Source organism: Myotis yumanensis, unplaced genomic scaffold (assembly GCF_028538775.1).
Source record: "Myotis yumanensis isolate MYYU_CA2020_CCGP unplaced genomic scaffold, mMyoYum1.0.hap1 SCAF_2, whole genome shotgun sequence".
NCBI classification, from domain to species: Eukaryota; Metazoa; Chordata; class Mammalia; order Chiroptera; family Vespertilionidae; genus Myotis; species Myotis yumanensis.
The window spans coordinates 196,307,042-196,325,063 of NW_027223753.1; the positions used below are offsets into that span (position 1 = coordinate 196,307,042).

At 41.3% G+C, this 18,022-nt stretch overlaps 1 protein-coding gene across 1 annotated transcript; it reads left to right on the forward strand.

The window, feature by feature from the left end:
• Positions 1 to 1,103: 1,103 nt before the first annotated feature.
• SSR3 (signal sequence receptor subunit 3) lies at positions 1,104 to 14,795 on the forward strand. Its single transcript, XM_070406932.1, has 5 exons — positions 1,104 to 1,286; positions 2,513 to 2,639; positions 9,645 to 9,743; positions 13,100 to 13,231; positions 14,177 to 14,795. Exons 1-5 carry the CDS (start codon positions 1,154 to 1,156, stop codon positions 14,241 to 14,243), a joined length of 558 nt encoding a protein of 185 aa, XP_070263033.1. The 5' UTR covers positions 1,104 to 1,153; the 3' UTR covers positions 14,244 to 14,795.
• Positions 14,796 to 18,022: the final 3,227 nt, after the last annotated feature.

An 18,022-nucleotide genomic window follows, 5' to 3' on the forward strand; every position in this document is an offset into this window, starting at 1 on the left:
AAACCACACTGCTTTAAATACCTCGTTTAAATAAGAGTAAGTAGCCCTAACTGGTTGGCTCAGTGGATAGAGCATCAGCCTGCAGACTGAAGGGTCGGGGACCAGGTTCAATTCCGGTCAAGGGCATGTACCTTGGTTGCGGGCACATACCAGGTGGGGAGTGAGCAGGAGGCAGCTGATCGATGTTTCTCCCTCATGTTTCTAACTCTTTATCCCTCTCCCTTCCTCTCTGTAAAAAAAACTCAATAAAATATATTTTAAAAAAATAAATAAGAGTAAGTAAATAGTAGCAATTTGTAAATGTATCAGACACGTTAAATATTATCTTAATGAAACCATGAGTTTCTCAAAATTAAAAATGCCTTCTTTTTTTGTACAAAGGTAGCCCTTTATTATGATGAAACTAGAGGCCCAGTGCATGAATTCGTGCATGGGTGGGGTGCAGCTGGCCCTCCCTGATCGGGGCCTATCGGGACAATTTGCATTTTAGCCTTTTATTATATAGAAAGAGCCCACAGACAGGGAGACCAACCCTGCCGGTCCCCCAATCTCAGGTTCTCCTCTGGCAAAACGGGTCAATGATATGCACAGCATAGAATTTCTGAGGATGTTTAATGACATAACGGATGTGTAAAGGAGAAGGGACTCTACACTTGTTAGCTGTCCCTAATCTCTCTCCTCTTCTCCCAGCGCTGGGTACACAGAGAGGGAACTAACTGTTGCCTGGTTGAATGAATGAGTGCATGACGCGGGCTCAAGATCTCACTTTGGGATTCCAGCCTTGGAAAGCGCCAGTCTATCAGAAGCTGTGATGTGGCCTGTCCATAAGGTTTTTTACTTTTTTTTTTTTTTTTAAGCACCTACTAAACTACAAATCCCAGTCGTCTTCTGGAAGCCGAGGAGTCAAAAGACTTGCCAGGAAGGCGGAAGTCTGGCCGACTCGCCCAATCACGCCGGGAAGCCTGGGCGGTGGCTCCGGGTTGGCCAATCCTGGCTAAGCGTGCTCGGCGCGCGCGGCACAGGTCCCGCCTCCGCGCGCAGGGCTGACGAGTCGTTAGCGGATTAGGCGGCCGCGGGGGCGGAGCCAGAGGCCCCGGCCGGGCCTCGCGCGGGGTGGGCCCTCCTGGCTCCCGGCTCTGGCTCAGGCTCCACCATGGCTCCCAAAGGCAGCTCCAAGCAGCAGTCCGAGGAGGACCTGCTCCTCCAGGATTTCAGTCGCAACCTCTCAGCCAAGTCCTCCGCACTCTTCTTCGGGAACGCCTTCATCGTGTCCGCCATCCCCATCTGTGAGCGCCGGGAGCGGGCGGGCCGGGGAGGCGGCCGGCGGGCCGGGCTGGGCGGGGACGCGGACGGAGACGTGGCCGGGCCCGGCGGACGGCGAGGGAGCGCTGGCCCCTCGGCGCCGCTCTTCCCCGCTCGCCGTGAGCTCGGGGAACCCCGCAGCCCCGGTGGGCCTCGGTGTTCCCGGCCGGGGTGGTGGCGGGCCGCCTCCCAGGAAAGTTGCTTGGGGCGCTTTGCAGAAAGTGCGTGGGTCCCGGCCCGGCGCGGGGCCGGGATTCCCCAGTGCGGGGCGGGCAGCCCCGAATCTCTGCTTAAACAGTCGCACCCCAGCTAAGACCTGATGCTGACCTTCCCGCATACAGCCCCTCCCTCTCCTTTGCCATTACGAGGTCTTACACGTACATGCTGACTTAGTTTGGAGAAACTAATGAATTAAAAGGGGAGGGAGGTCCCTGTGAACTCTCGCACTGGATGCAAGGTGTAGCTTTCGATGAATCGATTCACACGCCCGAGCATTGTTTTTCCTAATTTGATGAGCTCGGTAGGTCCTGTGCCGAGCGCCAGCGATTTCCCTTGTGTAAATTTTTTAACCATCCTATTAGGGCTGTTCTCAGTGGAAGGAGAAAGTTTGCAAGACTGGGCCAACGTTGTTTTTAGGGCTCCGGTTTCCCGGATTTGCATTTCCTGTCGCTCACACTGCTGCACGGTTGTTGGGCAGTCCTTTTTTTTTTTTTTTTTTTTTTTCTCATTCAGCCTCCTACAACCCAGCGTGCAGCCAGCTTGGTGTGGGGCCCCTGTGGCTCCCCGGCTGCACCGAGCAGGCCTTGGCTTCAGACTAACAGCCACGTCAGCGCGTAAACTGTGGCTCAGGACTGCACGTGGCATTTGGGAGTGGCCTGTATGTAGCTTAATAGTACCCGGGCGAATGAAATTGGAAGTCAGAATTGTGATTTTTGTCGAGCTGGAGTTCTCATTTTAGAAGAAGCAGAAACCTTCATGTGGAAGGCTATGTTTTTCGAGGGTTCTGCATTGGGTAGGCTTGAGGCTGTAACTTCTTCCTGGGTGTCCCTCTTCTGGAGTTCAGCATGTGCTGGATTCCCTGGCCCAGGCTGTGTTTTACCAGCCTTACCTGTCATGAATTCAGCAGGTCTTTACAACTGGGTGGTAAAGTTCTGTTTCTTTTTTGTACCCCAACCCCACCACCACTCCCCCCTTTTTTTTTTATCTTCAGGGTTATACTGGCGAATATGGCATATGGATCTTATTCAGTCTGCTGTTCTGTACAGCGTGATGACCCTTGTAAGCACATATTTGGTAGCCTTTGCCTACAAAAATGTGAAATTTGTACTCAAGCACAAGTAAGTAAAAGTATATTTCTTAAGTGAAAGTATGATGCATTTTTATATACTAGACTGTCTTAAAGACCATTTGTGTTTCTGTTGGTTTCAGTAAGCATTAATTTGAGAGATACATGTATCTGATTTGGGGGAAGGCACCTTAATGCTATGAAGAATTATTAACTTACTTGAAGCAGAGGCAATGCTTCTGACATTGCTGTGAAAGTAGATTTTTTTAAATTAAGTCTTTATTGTTTAGATTATTACAGTTGTTCCTCTTTTTCCCCCCATAACTCCCCTTCACCTGGTTCCCACCCCCCCCCCGCCCTGCCCTCACCCCCCCCACTGTCCTCATCCATAGGTGCACGATTATTGTCCAGTCTCTTCACGCACCCCCCACACCCCTTTCCCCCCCAAGAATAGTCCAGTCCCTTTCTATGCCCCTGATTATTATAATCACCAGTTTATTCTGTTCATCAGATTATTTATTCACTTGATTTTTAGATTCACTTGTTGATAGATGTGTATTTGTTGTTCATAATTTGTATCTTTACCTTTTTCTTCTTCTTCCTCTTCTTAACGGATACCTTTCAGCATTTCATATAATACTGGTTTGGTGGTGATGAACTCCTTTAGCTTTTCCTTATCTGTGAAGCTCTTTATCTGACCTTCAATTCTGAATGAAAGCTTTGCTGGATAAAGTAATCTTGGTTGTAGGTTCTTGCTATTCATCACTTTGAATATTTCTTGCCACTCCCTTCTGGCCTGCAAAGTTTCTGTTGAGAAATCAGCTGACAGTCATATGGATACTCCCTTGTAGGTAACTGACTGTCTTTTGCTGCTTTTAAGATTCTCTCTTTGTCTTTTGCTCTTGGCATTTTAATTATGATGTGTCTTGGTGTGGTCCTCTTTGGATTCCTTTTGTTTGGGGTTCTCTGCGCTTCCTGGACTTGTAAGTCTATTTCTTTCAGCAGGTAGGGGAAGTTTTCTGTCATTATTTCTTCAAATAGGTTTTCAATATCTTGCTCTCTCTCTTCTTCTGGCACCCCCATAATTCTGATGTTGGTACGCTTGAAGTTGTCCCAGAGGCTCCTTACACTATCTTCGTATTTTTGGGTTCTTTTTTCATTTTGCTTTTCCGGTTGGGTGTTTTTTGCTTCTTCGTATTTCAAATCTTTGACTTGATTCTTGCGGTCCTCTAGTCTGCTGTTGGAACTCTGCATAATATCCTTTATTTCAGTCAGTGTATGCTTCATTTCTAGTTGGCCCTTTTTCATAACCTCGAGGGTCTCACTAGATTTCTTGAGGGTCTCACTACATTTATGGGCGGTTTCTAGAAAGTTCTTGAAAAACCTTAAAAGTGTGGTTTTGAACTCTATGTCCAGTAGTTAGCTTTCCTCCATTTCTGTCATTTGTGTCCTGTTTCTTTATCTCCGCATTTTTTATGCTTCCCTGTGTTGGTAGAGTGGCTTTGTGTGCTAGGTGTCCTATAGGGCCCAGTGGCTCAGCCTCCCCAATTACCTGAGGTGGACACTCTTGGTGCACCCCTTTGTGGGCTTTGTGCACAGTCTTGTTGTAGTTAAGCCTTGATTGTTGTAGGTTATCACTGGGAGGAATTGACCTCCAGGCCAATTGGCAGTGAGAATCAGCTGTGTCTACAATGGGAGAACTGCAGTGCTGAAGACACCCTTCTGGGGCAAGACTTGCTTCAGTGGGGCTTTGGTGCTCACTGAGTCTGCCCCCTGAGTGTGTCCCTTATGGATCTGAGGAGTTGTAATCTGGATGGTCCCACTCTGACCACTGGGTATACTGGCTCTTGGATCTCTAAGGAGGTGCTAATTTAGCCTCTGCCTGAGGCTACCCAGCAGGAGCTACGAAGAGATCTGCAGATTCCCCTTCCTTGTCTGGGGTTTGGAGGTGCCCAAATGAGGCCCAGCTGTGAAGCAGTGCAAGCTGCTGTGGGGCCTTGGGCCTTCTCTTGGAAGTTCTGGGTCTGTCTGGCCCAGCTGCAGTTTGTTAGGTAATTTTCAGATTGCAAAGGGTCAGGGCATTCATATGCAAAAGCCTCTGCCACAGCTTTGGTGGGGCGGGGTCTCAGGGAATCAACAGGGCGGATCTAGCAGCTATGGCTGATCCTGAGCCCTGCCCTAAGGGGCCCCTCGTCTCAGTGTCCCGATAATTGCTTCAAGCACCTCTGAGAGAAAGCCGCCTGTGAGTTCCGAGTTCTGCCCGCTGCCAGACCATCCATTCTCTCCCCACACGAGTCCGGGTCCCCAGAGACTTCCCAGAACCGGAGTTCAGAGCAGTCAGGGGCTTGTGACTCCCTCCTGATTAAAAAAGACAGCCGAGTCCTCAGTTGCCAGCCCTTGCCGTGTGCGCCTCTGTACCTCTGCACTCCACCTCCGCAGCTCCTCTGAGTCTCAGTGTGCTTTTCTCTTTCCTTCTAGTTGTAGAATTTCCACTCAGCCAGCCTTCCTGTGGTTCTGGATGATGTCCGTTTTGTCTTTTAGTCGTATTTTTGAATTTGTTGTGGGAGGCAGCAATTTCAGGTGTTTACCTATGCCGCCATTTTGGTTTCTTCTGAAAGTAGGTTTTGAGGGTGGAATTAGTCCTTAATCATGGAGTTTAATCAGAAAAACAAAACCCACCAAGTAATTTAACATTTCTGAAGCAGCTGGAATTCTTTCTGGAAAGAACTGTTTTGGGCTCTCCGTGATCGATTTTTGGATGTGAACAAAGTGGTTTTGTTGTTGTTACTAAACTAACATTTATAATGCTAATTACATTTTTTTCTTATGAGTATATAACAACTAATATTTTATGATCACACATATTATAAAATACATCATTTTAATGATAGCTTTTGGAGAAGAAAATCCAAGCCACACAACTATAAATTCACACATTAATTATAAGCAATTATATACTCCAGTTTCATAAAGGTTAAAGTGTGGGGGAAACAGTCAAAACTTAAGGAAAGAGGATAACATTTTTTATTCAGAGTGCGTGATCCTCATGGGAAGCAGGTATACATTAATGTTTAATTGGAAAGATGCCCATTGATGTTGCTTTCATGCACACTTTGATACTTGACTCAGGATAGCAGGATACTTCTCTGTTTACTTAGTGCAGCCTTCTTGGTGCTCTGTTTCTTTGGAAGTACTTTCTTAAAGAGGGTTGGAGTTTTGATGAGACTTGAAGTACCATGTGCTTTCTGTGCGCTTTTCCTTTTCATTTCCATAGTTCCCACTCTAGTTTAGATGCTGTTTTTGCTTGGGTTGTGGTAGCAGTCTCCATCTAGTCTTTCAACAAAAGTTTGGGGCTCTCCCTGCCATAAACAGTATAAAGCATCTACGTAATCCTTACGTTACACGTGTGAACTGCAGGTGGTATTACTGCCTTATGGGATAAAAGAACATATATTCATCCTTATCGGCCATCATTTTTATCCTGTCTCTCTCTTACTTAAAACTCACCATATACCTGCTTCCCATGAGGACCATACACTCTTTTCTAAGTGTATGAAAACCAAATTCTAACAGATCCCTGGAATGCAACTCACCTACCTCCTCCCAGTGTGGTTTCATCTTGTAGCGTTGGTTCTTAGCGCTTCTTATCAGCCCTCGTGTCATCCTTTGAAAGTGTCTTGTGCCCTCCCTCATTTAGGATGGTCTTTCTTCCTTTCCATTCTTACATGTCTTATTTCAGGACTTGGGGATCTTTTCCAGAGAAATCCTTCCTAAGTTTGTTGTCCCTGCGTTAGAGTCTTTCTGGTGACAAGGAATGGAAGTGATCTCAGTTAACGGATTTACGTATTGTGAGGAGGACAGAACAGCCTTCAGCAGCTGAAAGTGGCATCAGCAGCTTCCCTACTGCTCTTCTGGACCAGTGGGAGCTCAGGTTGTGGGTGGCCGCAGTTCTGCTAGACAATAGTGGTCAAGACACCCATGTCATCTTTCTGTTGTTAACCCCTTGTCACCAGCTGCCATTCCAGGATTCAGCCACCTCAGCCTCTGCTGTTCTGGGCTTGCTTCTGAGGCATGGCCATTGGTGGATAGTGAATGGGCATCTTGCACAGCCCATCCTTTGGAACTCAGTCCTTTTGAGACTTAGTGTTTTTCTTGTTCTGCAAATCATTTTTCATTTACTTTTTTTGTAACCAAAATCATGTTCTTTTTACCATCTCACTCTACTTTGGATTTCTTGAGGGCAACTGCTACTTCTTTTATTTTATATCTATTACAACAGTTCATAGTACATTTAGTTCAGTAAAAATTTCAGTGGATTACTGATTTAATAGATTCTTTCAGTAGAATTATTTTTTAGTTATAGTTTTGCTTTCATATTAAATATTGCCACTGACATTGAAACTCCTACAAGTATGCAAGAAGGTTAAAACTCAAAGCTCAAGGGAGATGCTGCGTGTGGACAGGTATTAGTAGTAGAGGGGAGATGACTCAGAGTTGACAGTCTGGATTTCTGTCCCAGCTTTGTTGCCCTTAAATGTATAACCAGCATAACCTTTCTAGACTTCACATTCCTGAGCTGTGAAATGGGGCTACTAATGGTATTTCATAGGATGGTGAGGATTAAACACAATACTATGTGTGACATGATAAGCATAGTATCTGGCACATAAATGTTTATGTGCAGTGTTGAAGAGGTTGTGTGTGAGGGAGCCCTTAGAAATTATTTTTTAAGTTGGTATGACTTAAAAAATGTTTGCAAATATGTGTTTGTGTTAAGAAATTAAATAGGTAGCATTTTTGTTTTTTAATTTTTTACACACTGATGTAAAAAAATAGTAGCAAAACATTTGAATTTGTGGATTATCCTCAGTTGGCTGAGTGCTGGGCCACTTGAGTGACCTCTATATTTTACAGTATTCAGTGCTGAGTGGGGTTTATTTTCTAAGATCCTTAAGAAGGAGGGTAGGGCTTTTTGAATTCTAATAAACCTACAGTGTGGTTATTGGATATGGAATTTTAGATCTAGAAGAGAAATTTTTCTGGTTCAGTCTCTTCAGGAAGATTTGTTATGTGAACAGATATTTGACTATTTGTCCTAAAGATGCTTAGAGATAACCAACTCTTGAAAATAGTTTATTCCTGTGTCCTGACAGTTGGTGTGTATGCGTTTGTAGGTAGGTATTTTTTCCCCTCTGTTAAGCTAACAATGATTTCTGCTGGTACATTTCTTTCCAATTGGTCTTTCTTAGAAAAGAGTGGTCTTATGTGAAGTTCAGAAACACTGAGTGCTTGGTCTGCTAGAGAGGGTCAGAGATACCTTCTGAGCAGAACTTTTACCCAATGAGTCAGGTGAAGTTGTATTTTTTGGAGGAAAAAGTACACTATAGTGTCTGTCTAAACTATCTGTTAAGATAGCTGTCTGCCCTCTTAGCTGTCTTTTTTTTCAGTTTCAGAACTTAAATTTCCTTTTATCTATTTTTCTTAAGCAAATTGATTTCCCTCCTCCCCAGTTATCTATTTGTGGAAAAATACATTAGTTGAAACTGACCAAAGTTTTTTCTTTTTTAAAAATATGTTTTTATTGATTTTAAAGAGAGAGGGAGAGAGAGAGAGAAACATTGATGAGAGAGAAACATCAACATTGATCAGCTGCCTCCTGCATGTCCCCCTAGCTCCCAGACACACACCCACCTCCGCCCCCAATTAGGGATCGAGCCAGAAACCAGGAGTGCCCTGATCTGGAATCAAATCTGCGACCTTCCCTGTGCATGGGTTGACTCATAACCACTGAGCAACACTGGCCGGGCAAGGTTTTCTTTTTAACAATGTAAACTCTAACTTGATTCTTGGGTGAGATATAGAGATGGAGGCATAGGTGAAACCAGATAGAATTTGTGCTTGATTTGTATTCCAGAAGCTCTTGTGGTTAAAGAGAGGTTGAAAACTATTGCCTTGAATGATCTTCAGCTTTTCTTTCTGGAAGCCATCCTGATTTTTCCAGTTTTCCTTGGTACACTAACCAGAACTAAATAGCATAGTCACCGAGGAAACATTAATTGAACATAGAGTGAACAGATTTCTATCTCTGTTCCACATCCTGTTGCTTTTAACACATCTCTGTATCGTGTCAAATGTTTTCATAGTGGTTCTGTGTAGGTAATTGTTACATGTTGCTTGTGATCAGTTCTTACTTTTCCCTCTATATTTATGGCTAATAAGTTTCTCCTATTTTGTGAAAAATATATGTTGAATCTAACTGTCATAATCTTTGGGAGACTTTGTATTTCATCCAAGTTTACATTTTATTCTTTTTTTCACTAACAACCCCATCTGATAAAATTCACCATGTATATTTTTTGATGGGTATACGTTTAATTTTTTTCTTTATATGACTTGTCACTGAAGATTCTGATCTGGTAGCGTGAATATCACTTCCAGCCTTTTCTGGCTGATTTCATATGATCTTTTTGTGCAAACCTCTTACCAGTGGTTCATTTAACTAAAAGTGGTGTGGTCAGTCCCTGACCATGTGGTATTATTTCTTTTTATTGAAATTGTCCTTTGGAGTAGAGTTAAAACCATTACTTTAAGATACTATAGTTGTTAATTCTCTTTTGTTTTGTTTTTAAGCCTAGTTTTCTCTTCCCTATTTACTGGAATTAAAGCCATGTGTCATTTGCTAATACCTTGTCAAATTTATTTATTGAACTGTTAAATTATAGGCTAAAACAAAATGGATTTATAATGACTTATAACTAAATTGTGTTAGTAGCATTTGACTTCTGTTTCCATAGTAAATACATAAACTAGGAAATGCTCTCTTTTAAACAGAAATCAAACTCATAACTAATAAACCACATCTTGGAAGTTTCTTGAACACCTCCCTCTCTTTTAACTAATACTACAGTGTAATAACCCTGGAACTTTCTGTAAAGTTTATTTTCTGGAAATGTAAAGTATTGCATAGTTGCCAATACACAATCTGAGTACAGAGTGTTTCTGAGAAAGTAATGTCCACTCCTGGAGCATGTGGAAACTTTTTTTCTTTTCCTTCCAGAGTAGCACAGAAGAGGGAAGATGCTGTTTCCAAAGAAGTGACTCGAAAACTTTCTGAAGCTGATAATAGAAAAATGTCTCGGAAGGAAAAAGATGAAAGGTTTGACTCCTTGTTTAACGTGTTTGTGGTAATCAAAGGAGGGGATACTTTGTAGTTTTTGATTTCTGCTTAGAGAATGTGGGTGTCGGAATTGTCTGAGGCAAACATTGGTATTGTAGAAAAGATAGTAATGGGAACAACTGACTTTGAGTTTTTATTCCTGCCTTTGAGCTGTACACAGGTCATCTATTTCTCTAAAGAGCCCTAAGAAGGTAGGTACTGTTGTTCTCTCCATTGTACACCTCAGAAAACAGGTGGAGAAAGCTTCAGTAACTTGATCAAGGCCTTACATTAGTGGGAGGTAAAGCCATGGTAAGACTACAGGCATCTGGCTCGTACTCATAACTGCTCTGCTGCAGAGCTTTGTCTGGTGCCACTGGATAGCTGTGTGACCTTGAACTTATCACCCCCCCTCTACCCCCCCCCCCCACCCCCCACGGCCTGAAAAGTTTACATTGTGTTATGTGTTAGCATTTTTACGTGGTGGTATTTCTGTTACTGAGCTTCCGGTCTGAGTTATCTGCTTTGGGAAAAAGAGAAAAACTCAGTTTGTCTCCTGTTGCACAGTCCTGTGCCACATTTGTTAGTCCTGGCCCCCATCCCCAATTTTTCCTGTCATCTGCTCTGGAAGGGGTTAATAGACAGTCTAACATCTGAGCAGCAGAGGCCTCTGAACGATTGAGTAGACTTGTGCTTCAGAGCTGCCAGATGGTTGAATAGAGTCATGGATTGAGGTTGTTTTCATGGACCTTAAATTTTAGTATCTCAAAGTGGTTTGTGAAATGGCATTTTTATCCTACTTTGCTCCAGGAAGACTTTGTGGGGACTTCCAATATGAAAGTGTTTGTAAAACAAAGCAATGCAATTTTAAAAGATCAGAAACCATTTAAAAGTAAGAAAAAGTGTATGAACAGGGACCTCATAGTTAGTTAGCAGTTGAGCACTAAACTTAGCTCTGAGCGTCCAAGTGTCAGGAAGCATCTGAGGTCATGCTGCTTTCATTGTCCGATGAGAAGCAGTGTGCCAGTCCTCCTGAAAAGAAACTTTCCTGGCACTGAATCTGGAAGGACTTTATCAAGTGGATCCTTATTTAAGGGACACTGAGTAACTTAATGAACAATGTTTTCTACAGTGGTTTTGGAAAGGCACCAAATATTGAAGTGGTTATCTCCTATGGATCTTTTATAAAACTGGAGGCACAGTACTAAAGTCATGACAATGAAGGCCTTTTTTTTTTTTTTTTTCAGAGAATAGCTTTAATGAGTTCTAGCTGCATAGCTTTTTTTTTTTTTAATGTTTTTATTGATTTTTAAAGAGAGCAAGGGAGAGGGATAGAGTTAGAAACATCAGTGAGAGAGAAACATCATCAGTAGGCTGTCTCCTGCACACCCTCTGCTGGGGATCGAGCCTGAAACCCAGTGCCCTGACTGGGAATTGAACCGGTGATCTCTTGGTTCATGGGTTAACACTCAACCACTGAGCCATACTGGCCGAGCTAGCTGCATAGTTTTCTGAATGCAAATTTTTGCAAAGGGATAGCGGTTACAGAATTTAGAACACTTTTAAAAAACCCTTTTATTGAATTAAGATATTTATTGTACTAATAGTTATTAAACTGAGCGCTTATCATAGTTAACCAGTTTCAAAATGCTTGTTATAGCTCTTGTAGGTTTCAGGTGATTAGTTATATCAGATAGTAAGTGAGTCTCATATGCCCACAGCAGACTTGCCTGATTTGGTCTGCACTTGTTTTTGATCTTGGGATGTGTCTTGGAATTTTTCTCAGCAAGTGGTATTCAGTTAATCACTACTAATGAGTCAGAGTTGGAATTGGAAATACCTCAGTGCCATTGGCTGGACCAGATATTTCAAAGGAGAATGAAGTTTCATTGAGACATAAAATGCAGAGTGTCAGAAGAGTGTAAAATTTCTATTGTTATCAGTAAAAATTTGTGCTGTTGTTTTGTATTCCTCTCACAAAAGCCACACTGGATACAGTTGTACCCAGGTCTATATTCATGACTCACTCTGATAACTGGGACCATTTATAATCTAATATTTTTCTTCTTCAAAGGAGGGATTTGATTTAAGAGAAGGCTTATCAGCACCTCTTTGCAGTGATGCATATCTGTCAAAGCTCGCATCTATAGTCATTTAGAGTATATGACTTTGAAACTGCACTGCCATCCATTCAAGGATGAAATTAGCAGAGGTGATCAGATTTATTAATATTTGCCCCAGGGTGTGAGTGTTATTTCTCCCTGACTTACCAATGATCTGTCATTTACCATGATCTGATTGTAATAGTTGTTGAGTTTGGTATCAGCTTTTCTCTTGTTGTAGAAAGTACTCCTTGGAAAGTGCACTCTCAAACTAGATTTCCTAACAGGGAAGCTTTGGCGGAACCATTGCTAGTGAGGCCACTTGGGAGTCCTAAATTTTTTCAAAATGAACCAGGATATGTGTAGACTAGAAAATGTTTTAAAAGCTGTCACGCAGTCCTGACTATATACATGGATGTAATGCACACTGATTTTGGGAGCTGGGATAACCTGCAGGATTGAGCTATTTCTTTCATCAAGGCTGTTTTGAAGATGTTTCTGATTCAGGGCATGACAGGGAGTTAGGGAGAAGTGCTGTGATGCGGGGGGGGGGGGGGGGGGGGGGGATAATTAATCCATAGTAAAGGCATGCTAGTAGCCTTTTTAAGGACCCTGTCTTTATTAGGTCTTGTGCCAGAGTCTTAAAACCAGAGGCAGTTGTTCTGTGCATTAAATCATGTTGGGTCTATGCATCTTTCTGAGCTGGTGTTTTCTTTGATCAGTTAGTGCTAGAATGGTATAATGTATCTCCTCCCATTCCAAGTCATATATTTTTTACATTTACATTTAAACTTCTTTGAAATCAGGAGCTGTTTTATAGGTGATAGCTGCATTGAATGTAATATCCTTCACTTCTTCCAAACTTATAGTAAATTGGAGATCTATTACGTTAATGATATCCATAGAATTAAGAAAACATGGCAAATATGTTAGAGGTTGCAAATTTCTTATGATGGAGATAAGGTGCTAATACTCTTCATTTAGCTCCTTTATGCTTGTTGAATTTACATTAGAAGATTTAGTGAACAAAACATGGCAGCTTCCAGTGACATTAGCCGTAGTGTTGTCCATACAATCCATGGAGGGTATCTGACTGGGAATTAAATCGTGACCCCCTGGTTCATACATAGATCAAAGCTCAACCACTGAACCACACCAACTGGGTGGAAAAACTTATTTCACAATGAACTAGAGCCATGTGGTATTTAAAATTTTTAAAACATAAATTCAGTTCACTTGTTTCTTTGTCTACAGAATCTTGTGGAAGAAGAATGAAGTTGCTGATTATGAAGCTACAACATTTTCCATCTTCTATAACAACACCCTATTCCTGGTCTTGGTCATCGTTGCATCCTTCTTTATATTGAAGAACTTCAACCCCACAGTGTATCCTTTTAAAGATTGATTATGTTTTTTAGAAATCTAGAAATAGTAGTTTCTTTTGGTTTCATATAGGGAGTCAGTTTATTAAATAGCACTGTGACCTTAGGCAAGTTTCTGAACATTTAAAATAAGGGCTTTTGGTTTGATGTAAAATTCTTTCAAGTTTATGACTTCATGGCAAGTAACTATAAATAGTCTCACACATATGATTATGTATACCCGCCTACTTAAAAAAAGAGTTCCAAGGAGGAAAAGCAAACTTGCTCTTTTTGATAGCTCTTGATGTAAGCCATGTGTCTAACGATATTTTGGACTTTGGGATTGGGTGGATAGCCAGTTTAAATAGGCACATTTCATAATATTTTAACAGTGTTTCAAGCTGCTCTTAAATTGAGCTTTCTTAATTTATTAAAGGTGCTAAGATAATTTATTAAAGCTTTTATCCAGGAATGTGCAGCCAAATTTTTAACAGTTGGAGATTTTGATGTAATAAAATGTGACACTCTTCAACTTGTATCTTCTGGAGGAGTGGTTTGTCCCAAACAGACCAGTCCTGAGGCCAAGAGTAGCTGCAAACTTTCAGAACCTCCTTACTTTTATAGGCCCACTGTGGCCAGTACACTGATGGAGCGGGGAGAAAGGACAAGACGTCTCTTCTTCCTCCCCGTGGTCTTTGATCAGCACTTCTGAAGGTTAAATGGAATTTGAGTGTTTTCTTTGTGGTCATGTATTCTAGGTTTGTGTCTCAAGTGTTTTTAAATTTTCTGTGAATATTCTTTATAGTCTTGTGTCTTGTAAATTACGTTTACAGACAATGGGACCACATAGCATTGTCATTAGGCAGAGTGTCAGAAGGGAAGCAGTATATTCCAAAGAGATGGGCTTGTTTTGTTTTGTTGAAAATTAATTTTGGGTTCTTAATTTTTCCTTAACATTAAATTTTTACAGGAACTATATTCTGTCCATAAGTGCTTCATCAGGTCTCATCGCCCTCCTGTCTACTGGCTCCAAATAGACCGTGTCAGCTTCATCCTTGGCTTTGTATCTATGGGTGGTCTGTGGTGTATGGAAAAGAAGCCGGGTGGTCGGGGTGGGAGACACACAAGATGTTTTTATAGTCTGGAGCTTGAGGGTTTGAAAGACCCAACAAAATGTAATTCAATATTTGTTTATTGGCTCTTTTTTGACAAACTGTTGAAATTACATGAATTGGAAAGGAAACTCAGAGTACCAGGACATTTATTAAAAAGGCAAATGTGTCTGGCAATGTGCTACAATTACAAGAGGAGAAAATAACTTGTTTCCTTGATCTGTCAGAGGTCACAGTAACCTGGACTGAACTGTTAGTATTTGTTATAGTAGCAAGAAGTTAATAGCTGGTTCTGTGTGTTCCAAGCACAATATTACAGCTTTTTCGAACCATTAATATCAGAGTGAATCCTCTTTCCTCCCTTTTCCCCTGCCTGGGGGGTGGGATTGAATGCATGTTTACAAATCTCTGAATATGTGATTTGAAATAACTCAATAAAAGTTGAAAACATGGTTTCTCCAATTTGGGGAAAAGAAACTTGTGGAAAAGTTCTTCCTTTTTAAAAAAAAAAAAAAAAAAAAAACAGAAGAAAGGCAGCCAAGGTAATAACCTAAAAATAGTGCCCAGGAGGGAGGGAGGGTGGAGACGGACGAGGGTATGGGAGGGATACATGGTGATGGGAAAACATAAAGAAAAAAATAAAAATAGTGCTCTGGCAATTGAGAGTTGTCATGTGGGGTTAAAGCACACTGCTCAGCTGTACAGCTTTGGCCTTGAGTAGCTGGGGATGCCAATTTGACCCTCCATGTTAGTTTGACTTGTTGAGAGACTGGCATCATGGTTTTCTTAGAGTGGCGTCTCTGTCCCTGGAGGAGTGTTGGGTGAGAGAGAGAACCTCTCTCCTGAATATGGTTGTAAAAGACCAAAGTAATTTTTGTGATCTTAGCTCCAGAATTCTAAGAGCATCCCAAGGATTAAAGTGATGTTAGTGCTTGTCATTATTTTCCCATTCATACGTTCATAAATTTGACCTTTAGACCACAGGTTCCCATTGATTGGGAATAGAATATTGCTTTTTTCAGTCCTTGGAGGTCCAGCTGAGAGCAATCTCTTGCATTTTTTAACCAGTGTGTGTACAGATATTACTAGTATGATTTTATGTGTGTGCCATGATTTTAAAAAGTTTGGGAAGCTCTTGAACCTATATCACTGAAAGGTTGTGGAATCCCAGGAGATAGTAGTGGTTTCATATTCCTATTAGCTTTGACCACATCCAGTAATCATCATCATCATCATAATAAAAGGCTAATATGCAAATGGTCATCACACCGTGACACCGTAACGACCGAACAGTAGGAGGCTGCGTGCGAGGCAGGCGTGGGTGGGCAGGGACTTTCAGTGCCGCTGGGCAGGGACTTGTGCCAGCCCAGGACGTGAGGCTGCCTCTCAGCCCGGCGCCTGCTTGGGGACAAGAAGCTGCCTCCTCGCCAAGCACCGGACCAGGGGACGTGACTATCAATATTAAAATATTTCCTCTAATTCCCTTTTAATGTGCATGAATTTTGTGCACTGGGCCACTAGTTTCTTATAATAGTACCTCAAAGGAAATATATTCCTAATCCTAACTTTAATCTTTAGTTTCCACTTGTAAATTAAGATGGGTGTTGTAAATAGTACTTGCTGTTTTATTTATAACTGTACAGAAAGGTATTTATTGGGAGTTCATTTTTTATTTCCATGCTGTTAGATGTTTCTGTAGGCCACATCCAAGGACTTGGAAGGAACACAGGGAGGAATACACTTGCACAGTGACCCAGACCATCATTACCTTCTGAGGATTACAGTTCATCATTGCTTCTGGAAGTTTGCAGTTCTTTTCTTTGGTGCATTATTCATGTGTCATCACTGGATAATACATAGTAAATGGGGATGCCAGAAGAGATTCACTGCAAAGTGGTCAGCTTTATTTTTATGTTTTAACCTGGTTTTGTTTTTTTTGTTTTTTTTCCTGTTGATAAGTAACCAGTAAGTAATTTGACAAGTGGCATGGAGTTTATGTACCAAATGCATTTACTTAACTTGACAAAATGCCTCTTTGACAAACCATCAGCATCTACTATTTGCTACCAGAGCTGGGCCAAGTATCTTTTTAAATTGCAGGTAAAAAATCACCACTAGATGGCAGTGCCTGTATAGATGGGGGAAGAATTGCCACTATTGGAATAAGGCAATGTAGTTGAAATGGGGTGGTGAAATAGGGGCATCAGCTTAGTATTCTTTAAAGAGTTGCTCTTGAATTAATAAACTGAATAATTTGTAGAAATGTAAGTAAGCAAAATTTGATTTTGGTTCGGACTTTTTCCTACAGCACCTTGTTTTTCATCCTGATGATTTTGAGCTTCCTATACTAGATAAATTTCTGTGCACGAGTTTATAGATGTACTCACAGTTCCACAGTTTTATGCAGGTTACCAATACTCTGCTCTTGCAAATTCCCCAGTCCTGTCTCTATCATCTGAAATGGCGGACATGTGACACATAGAATTACAATGAGCTAATAAATCTGGGTTAGTTAGTAAAAACTTGCTGTAGAATTTTTATCTCAAAAGACCCTCAGATCCAGTAAAATAAAGGGTTCTGTTGTAATTGGGATATAAAGTGATTAAATCCCTTTTTCACACCCCTTGTGATAACTAGAGGCTTAAACTGTTGGGACATTTTACATTTCCCTATTTTTAGTTTCTTCATTTACAACTTAATAAAAATCTTGACTTGAAATTATTCTTAGCCAGTAAAAATGTACTGGTTGTTTTATTGGATAAATTATTCTAATTTGGAAAGAATAATTTGAAACAAGTTTTAAAGTTAACTGAAATATGGAGGTTGGATTCATATCAAATTCTTGTAAAAGGTCTCGCTAACTAAGTATCATTAAACTTTGCTTTTTAAAATTTATACTTTCCCTAGACTCTTGATAAGAACCATGTGGCTGAGTACATCATCTTTAGTACGTTATCTTACATTACCCACCATTTAAATTTCCTACACATGTAAATGCATTTTTGTCACTGTTCCAATATTTGTGTGGCAGTGACTGGCACAGTGCAGTTACATTACAGAGCAGAATGTCAGTCCTCTTTGCCAGCATGTGCCTGCTGTGCTATCCTGCCCGCCTTGTTTCTGTGTTTTCAGTATTTGTGCCAGTTATGCTGTTTCTGGAGACACAGTGGAAGGATATACATAGGCATGTACATATATTGAGAGAACCAATTTGTTGATACATGTTTTGGGCTGGAAGGGGTTATCTTTTGCCTGCTTGTACTCCCAAGCAGGGAAATTAATTGAAGATTAGGAGTGGTTTTTAAGTGGTTGGTTTAAATTTTCGTGGAGGTGGTTAGAGACTACTTACTGGCCTTCATGAGTTTTAATTGTATCACTTCTTTGACCTTTCCATCTTAACTGATTCTGAATTTGGCTTCATACCCAAGTTTTTTTTTTTTTACCTTAAAAATTCACACACAGTTCCTTCTTTACAAAGCTTTAAAGCTAAAAAAGAAAATTGTACCTAAAACAACACTGAACAGAATAACTTGCCTGGTTCTGCCATCAACCAGCAGTGTGAGTTTGGGCAAATCCCTCCATCTTTCTGGGCTTGGTTTCCTCATTTGCCAAAGAGGGATGGTCTTGAAGATGGCCTGCTATCTATCTGAACACCCTTGGCACACTGTTAAGATGAAGTGACAGTTCCTAAAGTGAGAAGTCAG

Bases quoted from the DNA above. Each gene is read 5' to 3' on its own strand.
- SSR3 (XM_070406932.1), top strand. From the start codon at position 1,154: ATGGCTCCCAAAGGCAGCTCCAAGCAGCAGTCCGAGGAGGACCTGCTC. The intron at 1,287-2,512 runs GTGAGCGCCGGG...TTTTATCTTCAG, and splicing joins CGTGTCCGCCATCCCCATCT to GGTTATACTGGCGAATATGG. The intron at 13,232-14,176 runs GTATCCTTTTAA...AAATTTTTACAG, and splicing joins AAGAACTTCAACCCCACAGT to GAACTATATTCTGTCCATAA.